This window comes from Callorhinus ursinus, unplaced genomic scaffold (assembly GCF_003265705.2).
Source record: "Callorhinus ursinus isolate GAN/ISIS: 27379988/994484 unplaced genomic scaffold, GSC_fseal_2.0 scaffold59, whole genome shotgun sequence".
In the NCBI taxonomy this organism is placed as follows: domain Eukaryota; kingdom Metazoa; phylum Chordata; class Mammalia; order Carnivora; family Otariidae; genus Callorhinus; species Callorhinus ursinus.
Genome location: NW_027397121.1, coordinates 2815696 through 2832392, shown reverse-complemented (window position 1 = coordinate 2832392; position 16697 = coordinate 2815696). Strand labels below are relative to the sequence as shown.

Below are 16697 nucleotides of genomic sequence, written 5' to 3'. Positions count from 1 at the left end.
GCACTGGCTCTCGGAGGTGGCCTTTGTCAGCTGTCCCAGCTGCAGGGACAGCCGAACAGGAGACAATGGTGGAGGCAGGCAGAGGCCTTCTCCCCGCTCCCGGCTCAGGGCTATAAATACTCAGGATGCAAATGGTAAATGCTCGAGACTTATAAATTATAGGTGGATGGTTGTGAATCTTTAGGCCATGAGGCCCCTTGGGGATATTTCAGTTCTTTAAAAAAAAAAAAAAAACTAACCTGATGGGGCCGGGAGGGCCCCTTTCACAGTCTGGCTTTCGTCTGGGAGAGGCCGGGGTGCCAGGAAGGAGGACTGAGGGGCAGGTGAGCAGGGGGCACCATGCCCCTCGCAATGAGTCCGTCACAGAGGAAACGACCTGGCCCAGGTCAAGGGTGACCTTCTGCTAGGTTGGAATGTTAGCCCATGGGCATTATTACTTTACCAGTATTTTTTAACGAGTAGTTTGAGAGACCCGGGATATTCAAGGTGTGTGTTTGTGGGGGGAGCTGATCTGTGCACCTGCCCCACAGCCCTGCTATGGAGGCAGGTCCCAGCCCGCATCCGGCCAGCAGGAAGTCCTGCCTGAAGGGACGCGGGGCGGGGGAGGGGGATCCGGTAGGGGAGCTCCCAGTCGTCCGAGCGCAGCTCCCACGTCTGCAGAGGCAGGAGGTGCATGTCCCCCGCCCAGCCAGTCTGATGGAAACCAGCAGAATCACTGCGTCCTGTCTCCTCCCCACAACACCGCACAGGGCTAGGGCTGAGGCATACGGGAAGTGGGTCTATCCTCCGAGCAAACCCTTCTCACCACCCGGTCTCTCATACCACTAGGGCTTCAGGATCCTGTCCAGTAATTAGGCTGCCCGGTCCACTCCGAGGAGGAGAAACAGAGCATCCTAGTTGCCCTGCGTGCCGTCTGAAACCATTCCTTTCCCCTTTCCCAGAAAGTCCTGAGCAAACACCAGGCACCAGGCCGACTTCTAATTTAATATTATAATAATAAAAACCATGGTGGTACAGAACCATGAGCTGCATTTTAAATTCCTCGGGCCACTAATGAGCACTGAACTCCTGCTGGAGCTGTTGTCAGGACAAACACACAGAATCGATGGCTGCAGCCGCCAAAACAAATGGAGCGTGGCCTCTGCCCAGCGACAGTGGCCGCCCTGCACGGGAGGCGGCATTAACATGGGAACACCAAAAAGCCAACGCTGATGAGGAGAAACTCTTGGAAGGAGACAAATTTAATTTTCTCTTCCTCTTTTGACACCTTTCTTCCTTGTGCAAAGGAAGGTTCTTAACTGAAGCCCACAATGGGGTTCGCTCCCTCTCCTTTTTACCAAGTGGCCTCGGCACACAGGATGCTCCGCTTTTTATTGCGGATTATACCTTCCTTTTTTTCTTCCGAGTCTCTAGAAAGAATAAGTGATTACAATTTTGTTATCTTCTATAAAAAAAAAAAAAGAAAGGTGAAGTTGATTGGGTTGGAGCCGTCTGCACAACAATTTGACAACTGGGGCGACAGTGTAAGTACTGAGCCATTTGTTGCACAATTCAGAAACTCATGGTTTTTTTTTTTTTTTTTTTTGGACCAAGGGATCACTCTAACAAAAACATCCCACTCTTGCTGAAAATAATTTCTTTTCCCAACTCTTCTAGGAATAAAACACTTTTAATGTATTTGTCAGGAATCGACACTTCATTTAATAAGATTAAAAAGTAACAATTTGAAGAGCAATTGAGAAGAGTCCCACATCCATCACGGGCTCCCAGTTCTAACGAAAGTCGGAAGAAGTAAAACAGAAACAGCACTGAGAATATGGGGAACAAGTGTAGGCGGGCGTGCGCGCGCGTCAAACTATCATACCTGTTTCAGATCCGCAGACGAGCAGGCCGCCAGCCCCGCGCGCACATGGGCAGTGGACGCAGGCCCCACCTGGTGTGCCCAGTGTCACCCCAGCTGGCCCTCCCAGCAGCTGCCAGAAGGCAAAGGCTATCCCCCAAGCCCCAATACAGCTGATTCTTGCCCCCAAATCATGATCTCAAGGGAAGGGCAGGGGGCTCTGGCAGTGTTCTACTTCCTGACCTGGCCAGTGGGCATGAAGGTGGTGTTCCACGGTTAGTAACTGAGACGCATCACAGGCACGGGCCAGAGGCCACAAGCACCTCTTTATCTGTCCCCACGCAGGGCCAGGCCTCGCCCGACCTCTCCTCAAACCAGTTACGGCCCAGGCTGCACCCTCACAGGGCGGGGTCCCTCGTCTGCCCCCAGCCCCCTGCTGACTGGCTGGGTCTCCTTCCTCACACCCCACAGGGGAAGTGGCCACCACCTGCTGCCAGGGCAAGGACTCTGCGGGCACGTGGGAGGCCTTCCACTGCGTGCCAGGCTGTCTTGTCTGTGCTCCCGTTTAGCTCCGTGGGGCTCTTCCAGTTTGGGGGCCGTTTTGGTCTAGCTGGCTGCAGGGAGGAGGCCTCCACAGGGCCAGCCAGGGTTCTGGAGATCTGCGCGTGTCTGGGGCCACGTACCCTGACTGGGGGGCTGCTGGCCGCATCCAGAAGGCCCCGGCCCAGCCAGGCATATGCAGAAGGAGCCCCCTGCTCCCCAAATCAGAAGGCCCATCACGGAAGGCAGAGCCCACTGGCTTGGCAGCAGGAGGTAGAGCAGAGCGCCTTCTGCGGTGCTTCGTCCACGTCGGCCTGCGCTCTAGAGTGGGCTTCCATGCAAGCAAGGCCTCCCGTCCAGCCTGGGAGACGAAGGCAGCCAGCCGATGGCCGCAGCCGCAGGGGAGGGAACGAGGCCATGTGCCCGTCCCCCCTGCTGCCACATGCTGGCCGCTCCATCTTCCCTTCCTTCCCCTATCTGCTGAGACCGACTCTGATCCCCCAAGACAGACCTCGGGGCAGGCATGTGGACGGTGCGGGCGCGGAAGGGAATCCGCGGGGGAGAGCGGGAGGCCAGGAGGTGCCCACACGTGGGTCTGGTGCTGAAGCTCTGCAGCCTGTGCCTCTTCGGTGTGCCACGGAGCTGCCAGACCTGGGTCCGAGACGGTGGCGTGGGCCGTGGGCCGGTGGGACCCAGTGGTCTGGGGATAGAGGGCCGGAACCTTCCAGGTCCTCACCAGCCCACTCCCCTCCTCCCAGGCCAGCGGTGCCAGCCAAGCCCGGGGACTCTTCTCTGGACAGGTGACTTCAAAGTTTGAATGGAAACTTTCCAAACATCTGAACTCTGCCCTCGCTGACTTGGGCTCCTCTGCTCCCCGCCGGGTAGTGACTGCGCCGTTGAAGGAAGTGCCGAGTGAGCAGGAATTCTCCACGCTAATTGGCGACTGCGTGCCGGATGCTGACAAAGGCAGTGGTCAAGTCCCACAGGGCAGCCACCCATGGCCAGCAAGCAGCCCCTGCCATCTGTTACAGGAAGCTTCCGCCCCCTGCTCCCACCCCGTGAGATGCCTGGCACCCTTCAGGGGTTCCACTAGCCCCACACGGTGGGGGAGGAGTCAGATGCGCAAGCTGAGAGCGGGGGTGGGGGGACCCAGAGCCTCTGCAGCTGTGGCTGGCGCTGTGGCACCCCCCTCCATCTCCTGCCACCCATGTTCAAACAGAAAAGCCCACCTTCCTGCTTAATCATGTGGTTTGATGCCCCCCTGCTGCTCCCATATTGAGAGATACACTCAAGACCAAGTTACACTGGAGAAAGCATTTAGTTAGTGGGCCCGGGGGCTCAGTGTCCACCCACAACCCAATGTGTCTTTAAGACCCCGGCAAGGAACCTTCTCCTGTAAGCCCACCAAGCGGGGTCACAGGGTGTGCAGAGGGCCTGGGCCTGTGTCTGCGGGGCCAGGGGGCTGCGGCCGGGCTTCCGTGGAGCCCAGTGAACCCCAGGCAGCAGGCTGAGCACGTTACAAAGGGTAGTTAGCGCTGGACTGGAAGTCACTAAGCAGGAGACACAGAGCCACGGCAGCCACAGCAGCCAGAGATCAGCTTGAGGAGAAAAGCTTCTTAGAACGGCTTTTTCTTCTAAACCCCGGCCGAGTAGTAGGGTCTGGGGGTGAAACACAGAAAGCCCTGAACTATCACAACCGTGCTGCAAAGCCCCAGTTTCGAGTTCCTGACCCTGGCCGGCAGGAGGGCCGCCGTCCCCACGACCTGGCTAACCGGTGGTGATTCAGGGGCGGGCTCAGCCCAATCGGAAGCTGCTGTGGACTTCCAGATACATTTACAGACTTATGAACAGGAAATTAGCAGGTGGCAAAATATTTCCTCGTCAGCCTCCCAAGCTTAAAGGCTGGATATGTTTCAGGAATGACAGGTTAATAACTCAGGAATTCGAGTGATTATTAACTCCAGTGTCCTCAGATTGATTTGCTCATTGTGTATTTTGTTGAACTTCCTCAGAGGATTTTCCTTGTCAGACCAGGTGCCATGATGAGCCATCTGTGCCTCATTTCGGAGCTGTGCACAGAATCTCTCTGCTCCAGCCCAGGCTTAACCGTACAAAACTAAGGAAGGAAAATTACAGCGTCAAAAGGGATTAAAACAAGTGATTTGCTGTTTGAGCATTTCAAAAAGATCTGGAACAGCTATGAGTCATTAAATGGACAATAACTAAAAGAAAGAAAAAATCATTTAGTTGCCAGGGCAATGTGTTCCATAAAAGTAAACACTCTTCGGAAACCCACTTTGTAAAGGGTGCCTCCAGGTCATAAAGGCTCAATGGATCCTCCTGCACTCGAGCTCAGGTGCCGAGGTATTCCGACACGGGCCCGTCTACTGCTGCCTTCTGTCCCCTTTGCCCAGGTTAGATTAGAGAGGTAGGGTGTTAATGGTGGACTTGATGAAGACTGAAGACCCATTTTCTCCCCCTGGAGACCAGCCTAATTTGAACAAATTGAGGAGAACAAAGCAGCCCCTTTCTGTCCTTGGGAGAAAGCCTGTTCTGTGTCCGCGTTTTTGCAGCCCAGTCTGCCCCTCCTGGGAGGGGAGGGGGGTGGTCAACAGAGATCCCTCCTGAGAGGATGCCCGTCCTGGCCCCCTGCCCTCGGGGCCCACCCGCGCCTCCACGTCGGCGCCCCCTTTACTGGTGCTGCCGGTTGGGGGAGCGAGAGGCGGAGCCGGGGCTGGAAGGCAGGGAGCTGCCGCTGGGGGCCTGCAGGGCATGGGGTTCGAGCTGGGGGCCGGCCAGGCTGGGCTCCCCCGGACCCGACTCCTCGCTGCTTTCCTCCTTCTGGCTGCTCTGCTGCTCCGGACACTCAAAGTGGACACAGTGGAACACCTGGCGAGAGAGAGCAAAGGGCCGGTGAGCGACGGTGGCCGTCTCACCCGGGAGGCAGCCAAGGTAACTCCGGGCCAAGGGTGTTGTCCTCAACAAGGGCTGAGAGCTTTGGGTGGGAGGTCACAGAGGCCAAGGGGAGGAGCTACAGTCCATGAGGTAATTCAGGAGAAACACACATCAACCCTGGCTACTTGTTAGAGGTGAAGTTCAGCAAAGTGGGACAAATCCAGGAGGGCTCCCAAACTTCTGGGATGAGCCGGCACAGGAGGCTGGAGCCGAGGCAGCCGGCTGTTGGGGAGGGGGGGGCAGGAAGGGCCGCACAGGCTCACTGGGGCAAGGGAGGCGTGTGAGGAGGGGCCTGGCAGTAGCGGATCCCAGCAAGAGGCAGGGGCAGTGATGGGGAGGCTGGAAGCCTCAGCTGGAATGGGGTTTAGGGGTGAGTTCCACTTCCTGAGGGGCCCGATGGCTCAAGAGTTTTAAACAGACTGGTGTGGTGGACTGGAGGGACGGAGGCTGGGGGAGGGCCGGGGGGGGGGCCGTTGGGGCAGAAGCCCAGCCACTGGACCAGAGCCTCCTGGACAGACAGCTGGTAGGGCCCTGGCTCCCCAAACAGTATTGCCTAATCCCTGGCTTTCTCCCTTTTGTCTCCAGGCTTCTGCTAAAGAAGTAAGATGGTGAAACTGGCAAAGCTCTCAGTGAACTTGGGGACAAATGCTGAGCGTGCCTGGTTTGTAGTTGCACTGGCTGGTGGGTGCCTGGAGCCTGCGTGGACAGCCACGAAAGGCAGGCCATGTGGCTCAGGGGCATGGTACCTTCCCGGCCCATGAGGGTGGGACACACTGCCCCCCCTCATCGCCCCGGGCCACCCAGTGCTTCCGGGACAACGGCAATCCCCACCCTGCTCCCTTTTTTCCGAGGGCCTGCTGGCTGAGAAGAGCTGCTCAGCTTCGATTCTGCCCGTGTGGCGAGTCTGCTCCTAGATAAGGGCCTGTCTGTAAGCACAGGTGCCCCGGGAGCAGGCAGGACGCAGGGTAGGGCTGGTGGGCACCTGCTCCTCTCGCTGAGGGAGGAGGCACAGCTGTGGCAGACAGTTGCAGGGGGTGGGGGTGGGGGGACAAGGAACTGTCCCTCCTTCGTCCCAGGGGCTCTGTGGCCACCATGGCTCAAGCATGCACACCGTGCACACACACACACAACCTTCTACTATAGAAGTGGTTCACAGAGGAGAAGACCAATGTAATGGCAACTGTTGAGATTATAGTTAAAATATAAATTCCGTGCTTACCTTCCTGCACCACTATTTTCCCCATATTCCCACCTCAATTCATTTATCTACCGCTGTTACAAATTTCACATCTCAAACTCTAATATGAAGACTAACGGAGGCCATGTGTCTTCAGGTCTGTCCTGTTCATTTTGGCAGAGCTGGGTTCCTTGGAGGGAGTGGATTTCTCTCCTTGAAGCTCAGGTGGGCCCTGTTCTCACCACGGTGCTTCCCGGGGACCTCGCGGTGCCAAGTCACCCCATCCCCCTCCCTTTTCCTTTCTTCCCTTCCTCTCTGCCCATTTGAGCAAATCTCCCTGTTTGGGCCCATCTGCAGGTGCTAACCTGGCAAGAGCCCGACAGGAGGGCCTGTTATGATTTTGACCTGTCTGGGCAATCAGCTCTGACCTGTGCCACACAGGTAAACCTGAACATCTTCTGAGTGGCCACTATTAATCTCTTCTTCTCCATCAGTTTAATGTTCTTTAAGCTTTTCAAGTGACAAGACCATCTTTGGGCAGGTTAGCGACGGTCTCTCTGGCCTTAGGAGCACTCCTCTTTCTAAGTGCAGGTGGGGCTTTCGGGGGCACACCAGGCCAGCCCCCCCCAAAACACCCCTCCACCGCCTGGAGCCCCACCCGCACCCTCTCTCAAGCCCCTCCCTGGAGCTTCTTGCAAGCCAACAGACATCCTGTTCTCTTTCCCAGCCCAATCCGGTCTCACTCCGTCCCCAGAGCCTCCATCTCCATTCTCTGGCAGGGAAATGTGCACACACTGTCCTTACTGCACCTTCCCCATTTCTGACCCTGAGTCCTTAGCCTGCCCCATCAGGCTCTCTAGCCCGTTATTTGTGCAATCCTGCAGCCTGCGCTCTCGGCTCATAGCTCCAGAGACTATTCCTCAGGCCCTGGGGCTAACCTGATCCGTGCATTGACTGACGCTTGCCCAGTCCTCATTACCTTCCCTCTGTATGGAAGGGGTTTCTAGCCCTGTGCGCCTGCAAGCTTCTCTGTGCCCTTAATTTCTGGGCAAGCTCTTGCCCCACAGGCCCCACGAGGCTTCAGGCCTCCCGCCCCCAAAGCCTGGCCTACTCCTGCCTCTGTCTACCCATCTCAGCAACCTTGGGACTCAAGGACCAACGCATGGTTGCCCTTTCTCCCACGCAGGCCTTGCACAGGAATAAACACATCACTGTTTCAATTCTGGATTGAAAAATAAACTTAAAAAGCTCTCTGTGGGGCCAGGCAATATTGGCTGGCCCTTCAGAACGTGCCTCTTATCTCGGAAAGGGTCCCATCAGCGTCCCTACTCTAAGGGGCAGGGGGCTTCTGCTCCGCATGGTGCTGGGAAGGCCTGGGAGGACTGTCTGTAGTGGGCGCCTAATAAATGCTCGCTGGCCTGCCTCTTACTGTCCTCCTTCCCGCTGTCATTCCCACTTCCAGCCTGCATCTCTCTTTTCTCTAACTTGGGTGATGTGAACGGCACAACCGTCTTTAGCCCATTTAACCAAACTGCTTTAAAATAATAGTGCAAATGGCTGTTAGTCCCCAAACGGCCAGCAATAGTGCCAATGAATCTCCGCGGGCTGTTTTCATGTTCTGCTAGGGCTATCCCTCCTGAGAGAGCCTAGGCACTGCTCCCCTGGCACCTGTGGGGCCCCCCCTGCTGTCTGAGTTAGGGCAGACAGGAGGCCGTGGACCCCGGCTGCTGACCGCCTGACTGAGCCCTGCTATGGCCCCGCGGCAGGCGTGCAGGTGACCAGACAGGAGGGACGGAGCCACCTCCAAACTGGGCTTCAGTCTGGGACCCAAGGGTGTCCCTGAAGGACCAATGAACTTCAGTGTGGGTTTCCTAAACATCTCCGGAGAGCCAAGCAGGCTCTGCCAGATTCAAAGGCAACACACAGGAAACAGTTACTTTTAGGAAGTCACAAACGGTGTGCTGACGGTTCTAAGGGAAAAAGGGTGTGTTACAAATGGGAAGATGGGTCAGGCCTGGAGTCAAAGAAGAGGTAAAATGTGCAGTGGGAGTCAGAACAAGCAGGCAAAGGGCAGGTGTAAGTTGGGAAAGGAAGGGTGCCTCTGGGTGCCAGGCATAGAGAGGGCAGAGCGAGCCCCACATGTGTGGGAGGAGTGGCCAGAGGAACCGGGTGACTGGGGTGTAGAGGTCAGGAGGTCTGAGTGCATCCATTCATTTACTCCACAACACATACGAGGCACCCCCTGCATGCCCACCACGTGGGTCCTGGTCCCTCAGAGGGTGCACCATCCGGTCAGGACAGCAGACACATTCATGGATGAGCAAGGGGCTCTGGGCCTACAGGGAGCCATAAGGGCATGGAGGGGTGCCAAGCCAGCCAGTGGGGGAGTTGGGAAAGAATGCTTCCTGGGGGTGGAGATGTCTGAGCTGGGTCTTTGGGAAGCTGGAGGCAGCCAAGCAGGAAAGGCCAGAGGAGGGAGCCCTTGAGGCAGCAGGAGAGGGGAGCTCTCCAGCCAAGGGTGATGATGGTGAGAGCAGGGGGGTATGGGGTGGGCAGCAGTGGGGGGCATGGCTCAGGGCAGCACTCTGAGGGGCTGGCCAGACCTGGGCAAGGGGCCAAAGGCTCCGGACAGAGGAGGCTCTTAAAAAAGAACTCAATTAAAAATAGTAAAACTGTCGAGGGGGGGGGGGGCGGGGGGAGTCTAAAGGAAGAAGGTAGGGACAAGAAACCCTTAAACCCTGAAACCCCCTGAGGTAGACTTCAGTGATTTGGGATAAACAGGAAAGAGTCATTTTTAAAGGAAGAATAACAGAACTTGAGAACAGAAATGGCGAGACGGACATAGGAAAGAAAAGGGTCCACAGTGGCTGGAAGGATTCTCTGGGAAGTCAGAGATGGCAGCCTGCCTCGCTAAGAAGGTGGCAGCAGCGGGGTCCCAGGCTCCAGGCGCAGCCAACCTCCAAGGGCCTGTCCTTGCCTTCAGATCCTTTCCCTGTTTTTGTTTTTTAAACTTCAAGGCATCCCGCTGAGCACAAACATGGACCAGGGTGCTAAGCGGAGGTGGGGTGGGGTTGCCGGGGTGGGAGGGTGGCTGCAGGGTGCCCCTGCTGGTATGAGTTTACTTCTCTGCAGAGGAGGGAACAATGTGCCCAAGGTCCCAGGAATAAGTGGAGGGATTCAACCTCAGGGCCGAGCAGCTCTTACGCCTGCTCACCCCTCTGTAGAACAGCGTGCCGGCCCCGAACCCAACACAGCACAACGCCAACACCCAGCCAGGCCCTGGGCTCCTGCACCTCACTACCATCATCTCGTGCAAGACTGGGAACTTGGGCACCCAGAGAGGGGACCTGACTGTTCTTGGGAGCAGGGCTCGAAAGTGTGCCTGCTGGGGAAGAGAGGCCGCAGGGCCTCTGCTCTGTTCACAGGGAGACCAGGGGAGGTAGCTGAGGGCTTAGGGAGTCCTCACTATCCCCTGGGGGCACGGGCTGCCCCCCGAAGTGTCCGCCTGTGGGGCCGCAGCCTGAAGCTCCTCTGCCTCCCTCTAGGGGGGGGGACAGCCAGGTCCTGAGTTTCTCTTTGCTCAGAAGCTTGTGTCATTCCACTTCTTTCCCGCGAACCTTCCCAAGACTGCAATACCCCTAGGAAAGGATGTGACCAAAAGTGAATGAGGCGTACAGGGCAGAGTCGCAGCACTGATTTATGCAAAACCATTACCACGGCCGCTGCATCATTCTCCCGTCCCCTTTTCGGCAATCATGTATCCCGTTAGCCTGTTTGATTGCCACTGCTCACAAAGGGGCACCTTCGCTGAACCAGCTTCAGTGGCCTCTGGATCTGTCCCCCGAGAGGAGCTGGCTAATTTGGAATGTAGTCGTGTGTACGAATCCGACACAGCCTGAGTCACTATCTGGGTGTCCTTTTTTGTAGCTGCTGTTTATTATCACTTTGCCTTTCCTCTCCGGGAGCCGTTAAGTCTCGACACGTTTGAGAGAGTCTGGGGCGTTCTTTTCTCAGGGAGCCACCTGCAGGGGACGTGCACAGCCGCGCCGGCCTCTGCTCGGGGCTTGGGCGAGCCCCTCGGCCGCGGGCCATGCCTCCCTTCATTATGGGGGCTCCCCAAGCACGGTGTGCTCGACAGAGCTTCGAGGCGCTTAGACGCTCGGAAGCCTCGGCTCATTTTCCCAGGTTGCGCTAAGAGTCCACCGTGAACTGTAGCAGAAATTGGGAAAATTTAATAAATGTTGATCCATGGCTCTACCTTGCTTTTCTGGTTTCTCCTGAGTAATTTTCCCAGACTGCTCTCATGCCTGCCAATACAAATAGGATTCCTGACTTTCGACTTAAATTTCCAAGGTGACATATCTTGATAAAATAGGTAACCGCCTCTCAGGGATATGTGCCCATAAGACAGGCACAAAGACACGGCTCCTGGGCGATGCCACCTTGAAGACCGCCTGCTTGGCTTTCCCGGCGTCAACGTCAGTGGCACCTGCACCTACGTCGCGTTCAATGAGCGCTCATGGATCCCGATGCTGGTGACAAGGAACGTCTTTCTTACACCCACCGTGGGAGCTCAGGTTAAGCGTCCCTCTGCAGTCTGCTGGGATGTTTCACTTTTTGTTCCTCTAAAACTGAAGTCCAAGTGTCTCCAACAAAACCCTCTTTTTTATGAGCAACAGTTCTATGTTCATCCGAACAGCCCAAAACATGGTTTTCGGTTAAGAAACTCTTTTTTAACGGGAGACATTTACAGACTGTGAACAATACTTTTTCAGTATTGCTTCGGGGTGACAGGATACCCAAACCGTTTTTGCACAAGTATCTAATCCTAATAGGTACAGGAGTATGATTCCTGGTGACACTGCTTATGTATGGCAAATTCTTGAACTTTCCAATACCACTTTCCCACATTTGCGTAGGCCAGGGCTCCCACAGATCCCTGGAACTTTATGGCTTGGAAGGTTCTGGAAAAAGAGCCTTTCTAATACATATTGCTCCAGGCAGCCCTGCAATCCCTGGTTACTGTTTTTTCTGTGTGCACACTCCAGAGTTCCAGGGAGAACAATTTACTCTCTCATCGTAATTATCTTGGCCCTGGAGTGTTACAGGTATCTTTTTATTTTTGAAAAAAAGACTTAAGAAACAAAACAAGGGAAATGTTCCAGTTGCCAGGTAGAACCTGGTAGGTGTGGCCTTGCCAAGACCCCCTTCCTGCTGGAGGGGCATCAAGGAGCCTGCCTGTGCCCCCTCGCCCTAGAAGGCCAGCTCGCGTAGCCCCAGCTGTCCGGGATAGTTCTTCACTTCCTCTGGCTGCATGGAGATCCCGAGCCCAGCTTCCAACTGCTGGCTGGGAAGAGGGACACCGCCCGAGATTATAATCTGCACAAACCAGACGTCTCCCTTTGTCTTGCTGCGGGTGTCTTAGCTTCTGTGCACACCTTCCCCCAGGCCAGTAGGTTAGTGCAAGAGTTACTGCTGCTCACAATATGCAGAAGGACTGTGGAGTGTTTGGAATGATGACCTGTGCTCACTGCCGTGTCACCCTCCCCCTCTCTTCCCAAGCAAATCTTTCATAATCAAGATTTAAGAATAAAGACGCCTGTAACAGTTTGTCTTTTATAATTATGCTCAAATTAAATATTTTCCTGCTTTTTCTGTCTCACTGGGAAGGAATCTTTAAGACTGAATTCACTCTTTTTTTTTTTAAAGATTTTATTTATTTCTTAGAATGAGAGAGAGAGCTTGAGCAGGGGGAGGGGCAGAGGGAAAAGCAGACTCCCCGCCGAGCAGGGAGCCCAATGTGGGGCTCCATCCTAGGACGCTGGGATCATGACCTGAGCTGAAGGCAGATACTTAACTGACTGAGCCACCCATCACTCTTCTTATTTTGAAGGCAAGGGTCCTGAGAGCCAGGGAGTGAAGTGACTTGTTGGGGATCACAGGGCTGGTTGGGGGTGAGGCTGGTACTAGTGCTGGGGTCTCCTGGTCCACACTACATGAGTGTGGTGAGGCCTTCCCTTCCTTCCACTCTCTCCTCTCTCTTCGTCGGCTCATCCCCTACTTTGCTAGCCTGTGCATTATGGCTAGGTCTCAGAGCTTACTTCTAGACCCTCCCCATCCCTTTCTTCTTAGCCTGACTTCTGAGGTACCTGACTTCGATCGTGATCTAAAGTGTAGTCCTTAAATCCACATTTTTGTCTGGATGGCTCACCTTTAACCCCCCTTCACCATGTCCTAGAGTTTCTTGCAACTAAATACTTCCAGACTTGCCCACAGCCATCACCCAGCCATTCTCCAAGGTCATGGGGACTACAGACTGGTGCAATCTTCCATTCTTCCTCATTCCTCAGATGCAGGTTGTCATGGGGGGTTCCTGAGAGCTTACTTCCCTCAGAATCCTGCACTAAAGCTCTGGCCCTCTGTCTGATTTATGGAGGGGCTACGGTGTGGGGGGCAGGGGACTAGGTGCTGGGACACGAAGATACCAGGACACCATCTCTGCCCTCAAGAAGTGCAGTGTAGTGGAGGACCTGGGCAAAGCCTCTGCAACACAGGTAAACTCACAGGTGCCAGGCTGGCTTACCTGTCCATGCCAAGGCCCTCCTGCTCCTGTGCTTACCTTGTGCCTGGCCCACACCCAGTCCTGCCCCTGCAAATACCACCTCTGCCTTGCATACGCCCCACAGGGCATCTGGGTGCCACAGGAAGGCTGGTTTGTGCCGGTTATTTCTCTTCCTGAGCACGTCTGATTTTGGCACCTCCCTCCCCCATCACTGCCATGTGACACCCTCTGGATGGCCAGGTTCCCCCTTCCTGGCAGAAGTGGCAGTTTGAGGTCAGGAGCTCTCTGAGGGAGAGGCTCATGGGTCCATTTGCTCTGTTAGCCCTCGGAGTCTCGGCCCCTGGGATGTTTCCTTTGGTTCTAGTGCTGACCAACCAGGAATTCTGGCCTGGAGAGCCAGCCTATGGCTGCATGGAGGGACACCTGCCTTTGGGGGCTTAGATCACAGCCTCTAGAGGATGCTGCAAGGGGGAAACCCCGGGGGAGCCACCGAGGGTGTGACCAGACCTGGTGGGGATATCTGGGAAATAATGATCACCAGGCCAGGAAAGAGTTTTTTTTTGTTTAAAAACAAAACAAAACAAAACAGAAAAAAACCACAGAGTCCCTTTCCCTGTTTTTGTGTTTTTTTTCTTCACTGGAGCCACACATTGCTATGGGAACGAGGACGGCCCTGGGACCCAAAGCCACTCACCGGCCTGACAGAAGCCTGTAAATAAATTCTGCCTCACTCCAGGCTCTGTGCTGAGTGGTCCTGGAGGGCAGCTCAAGCAGCCACTTGCAGACTCTGTCCTGCTGGCGCCTGCTCGTGCGACCCTCCTGCGGCAAGCTCCCGAGCTGCTTGCTATTCCTTGCACCAGCATGCGGAGGAGTCGGCCACCACCCACCCCCCACGACCCTCCGCCCCCCAATCTCATCCATGTCTCTCTAGTTCCCAGTGCCAGGCTCATGGGGTCCATTTTAGTGGAACCCCCTCCTCAGGCCCCGGGCCCTGCCTCTGTCCATGTCAGCTGTGCTGTTGGGCTCCCTACACAGCACGCCGGCTCTGGCCCGGACAGCTTGCTCTTCACCTGGCTGACTGCTACCAGCCCTCAGCCAGGGACCTGCCTTGGTTTCTCTCCTGGACCTGGCATGGGCTGGTGCCTGAAGTGTGCCCACAGGAGCCGTCTGCTCACCATGTCTGACTGTGCTGGGCAGATCTGGGCTCATTTCTGTGGCTTTACTATTATCTATTGTGCCTTTTTGGGAGACAGAGCAGTCTGGATGTTTTCAGAGACAAACTGCCTGGATTCAAATCCTGACTGGCACTCGCCGGTGGGGTGACCTTGGGCAAAACATTTAACATCGCTCAGCTCTAGTTTCCTCATCAAATTTTCCTTTTTGATTAAAATATTTTTACTGGGAAAACCATGCACTAAAGAGTACATGAAATGCAAATGTGCAGCTTGTTGAATAACTATATAGCGAATGCCACATAGACTCCTCTAGGGTCAAGAACCCAGGAACACTGCCGGTGTCCCTTGGTCCCTCCACGTAGCCGGCCCTTCCTGATCCAAGCTTCCCCACCCTGAGGAAACCACAATTCTGGCTTTAATAATAATTATTCCTTTGCTTTTTTTTAAAGAAAAGTTTTACCACCTGTGTCTGCATCCTTATATGTGATAGCTTACTTTTGCCCGTTTTTGATGTTCTATGAATATAATACTACTATATGTATGTATTCTTCTGTGTCTGGCTTCTTTCCTTCGACATGCTGTGATACTCATCCCATGGATCACAGCCTGACGATGCGTGGCTTATCCATCGTCCCTGCATGGACGACTGGGAGGCGTCCCGCTTGGGTCTGTGATGAACAGTGCTGCTGGGAGCATCTTCATTCTTGCATCTGGAACGTGTGTAAGAGCTTCTTTAGAGAATAGACACAGGGATGAGATGCTTAGTCTTAGGGTAGGCGTGCACATGTTCAGCTTCAGATGTTACCAAACTCTTCTCTTCAGGGACCACCTCAGTTTATACTCCGTGGTGCTGGACGCAAACTGCCCACTGTTCCTCATCCTTGCCAACACCTGGTACTGAGCTTCCTCATTTTTAAAAAATGGGTGAGAGTAGAATCTACTTCACATATGCCAATCAGATAGTGTCATTAGCCTCAAGGGCGTGCAGTAGGGCCTGGCACCTAAAAAGTGCTCGGTAAATATGAGCTGCTATTATAATTTACAATAGGAATAATCGTTATTGTGAGGGGCTTCAACTAGGACATGTGGAGGTATGTGGCATATTTACCTTTCCACTTACAAAAGTGTCTGGTTTCAGAAACTCTTCAGTGTGGCTACACAAAGTCTACCTCTAGAGTGCCACGGGCTCTTGATGGTGAGAAGCTGTGGTACTAAATCCTTGCCTTTGGTGGCTGAGGATGCATGAGGGAGAGATGGACAGACAGACCAAACGGTTCATTTGCTCCCTCTGCCGACAGGTACTCTATCCATAAGTGCACCGGGCCCATGCGAGGTGCCGGGACACACAGGTAAATATGACACAGCCTCTCTCCTCAGCTATATACATGCAGAGGGTGAAAAGGAACCCTGAGAGCAGCCGACAGCTTGGCAAGGCCCTCCGCAGCTTTGGTTACTGACTCGGCAAAGGCTCTCGCGTGGGTTCTTGCGAGTGGGACCCCAGTCTTTCTACTTTGCAGACAGTTTGTTTTTCCCACCGACCTTTTGTTCCCCCAGGTCTAGCTGTGTCCCTGAGCTCCATGCCTCCTGAAAAATCACTCCAGAACTTGCTCTCAAACGCAGGCTTTCATAAAAGCCATAAATCCCCCCTACCCCCAAAACCAGGTCTAATTTCTGTTTCCTTTAGTCCACGGACTGCTTTTCAGAGGTTCCCCAGACGGATCCCATCTGGACCCTGTCTGATCTCCGGGGACGGGAGGTGTGTGCCTCCGCGGCTCTGCTACGATCATTACTGAAATGGGAAGGAAGGGGTCCGTGCGGGGCGCCGCATCCCAGCCGGCACTGCTCGGCCACAGTCACCAACGCTGTAGCTTCGGGTCTGCCAGGATGCAGGTGGTGCCGTCCCCAGGGCCCCGGTTCTACCCCTTTTTCAGACAAGAGAGGCTTGGAGAGGGGAGCAATGTCTGCCTCCTGGGCACTCGGAGCTGATCAGTGGTTGAGGCAGATGGGCCACTGCACTGGAATGAGCATGCCATCGCCAGCCTGGCACCGAGACCAGCAAAACGTGCCCTAGGAAGCAGCTGAGGAGGACCTTTCTGGCTGCCGGCCCTGGGGAGACTCAGACAAATGGAAGCAACTGAAGGAAAGCAGGACGAGAGGGCGGCTGTGCTGAAAGACACGTGTCTGCCATCTAGTGCTAGGCGTGACAGGAAGACAAAGGAGACCCTGCGAGCACGCAGAAGACGTGCAGGAAAGGCGTCCAAAGGTAAAGGAGAGGGGCCCGAGCCATGTGAGAAGCACGCCAGGTGCAGGGGAGATTACAGAGCAGAGGATGACAAAGCACACGCTGGGGGGGCCTGAAAGGAGAATGTTCTCGGGAGCTAAGATAAATGGCAAGGATGATGCCAAGTACACGAGGGGCAGGAGGTCACTGACAGAAGGGGAGGGGTC

The 16697-nt window shown here is 55.0% G+C and overlaps 1 protein-coding gene across 6 annotated transcripts in view; it reads right to left on the bottom strand.

Moving 5' to 3' along the window:
• Window positions 1-1650: 1650 nt before the first annotated feature.
• BTBD9 (BTB domain containing 9) overlaps window positions 1651-16697 on the bottom strand; it is a 431450-nt gene continuing 416403 nt past the window's right edge. For 4 of the 6 annotated variants that reach the window (XM_025862314.2, XM_025862311.2, XM_025862315.2 and 1 more), the window contains one exon: window positions 1651-5269. In XM_025862314.2, coding sequence (XP_025718099.2) covers window positions 5072-5269 — 198 coding nt within the window. In that variant the 3' untranslated portion in view covers window positions 1651-5071. The remainder of the gene's footprint in view (window positions 5270-16697) is intronic. The other 2 variants (XM_025862312.2, XM_025862313.2) reach the window with 2 other exon arrangements.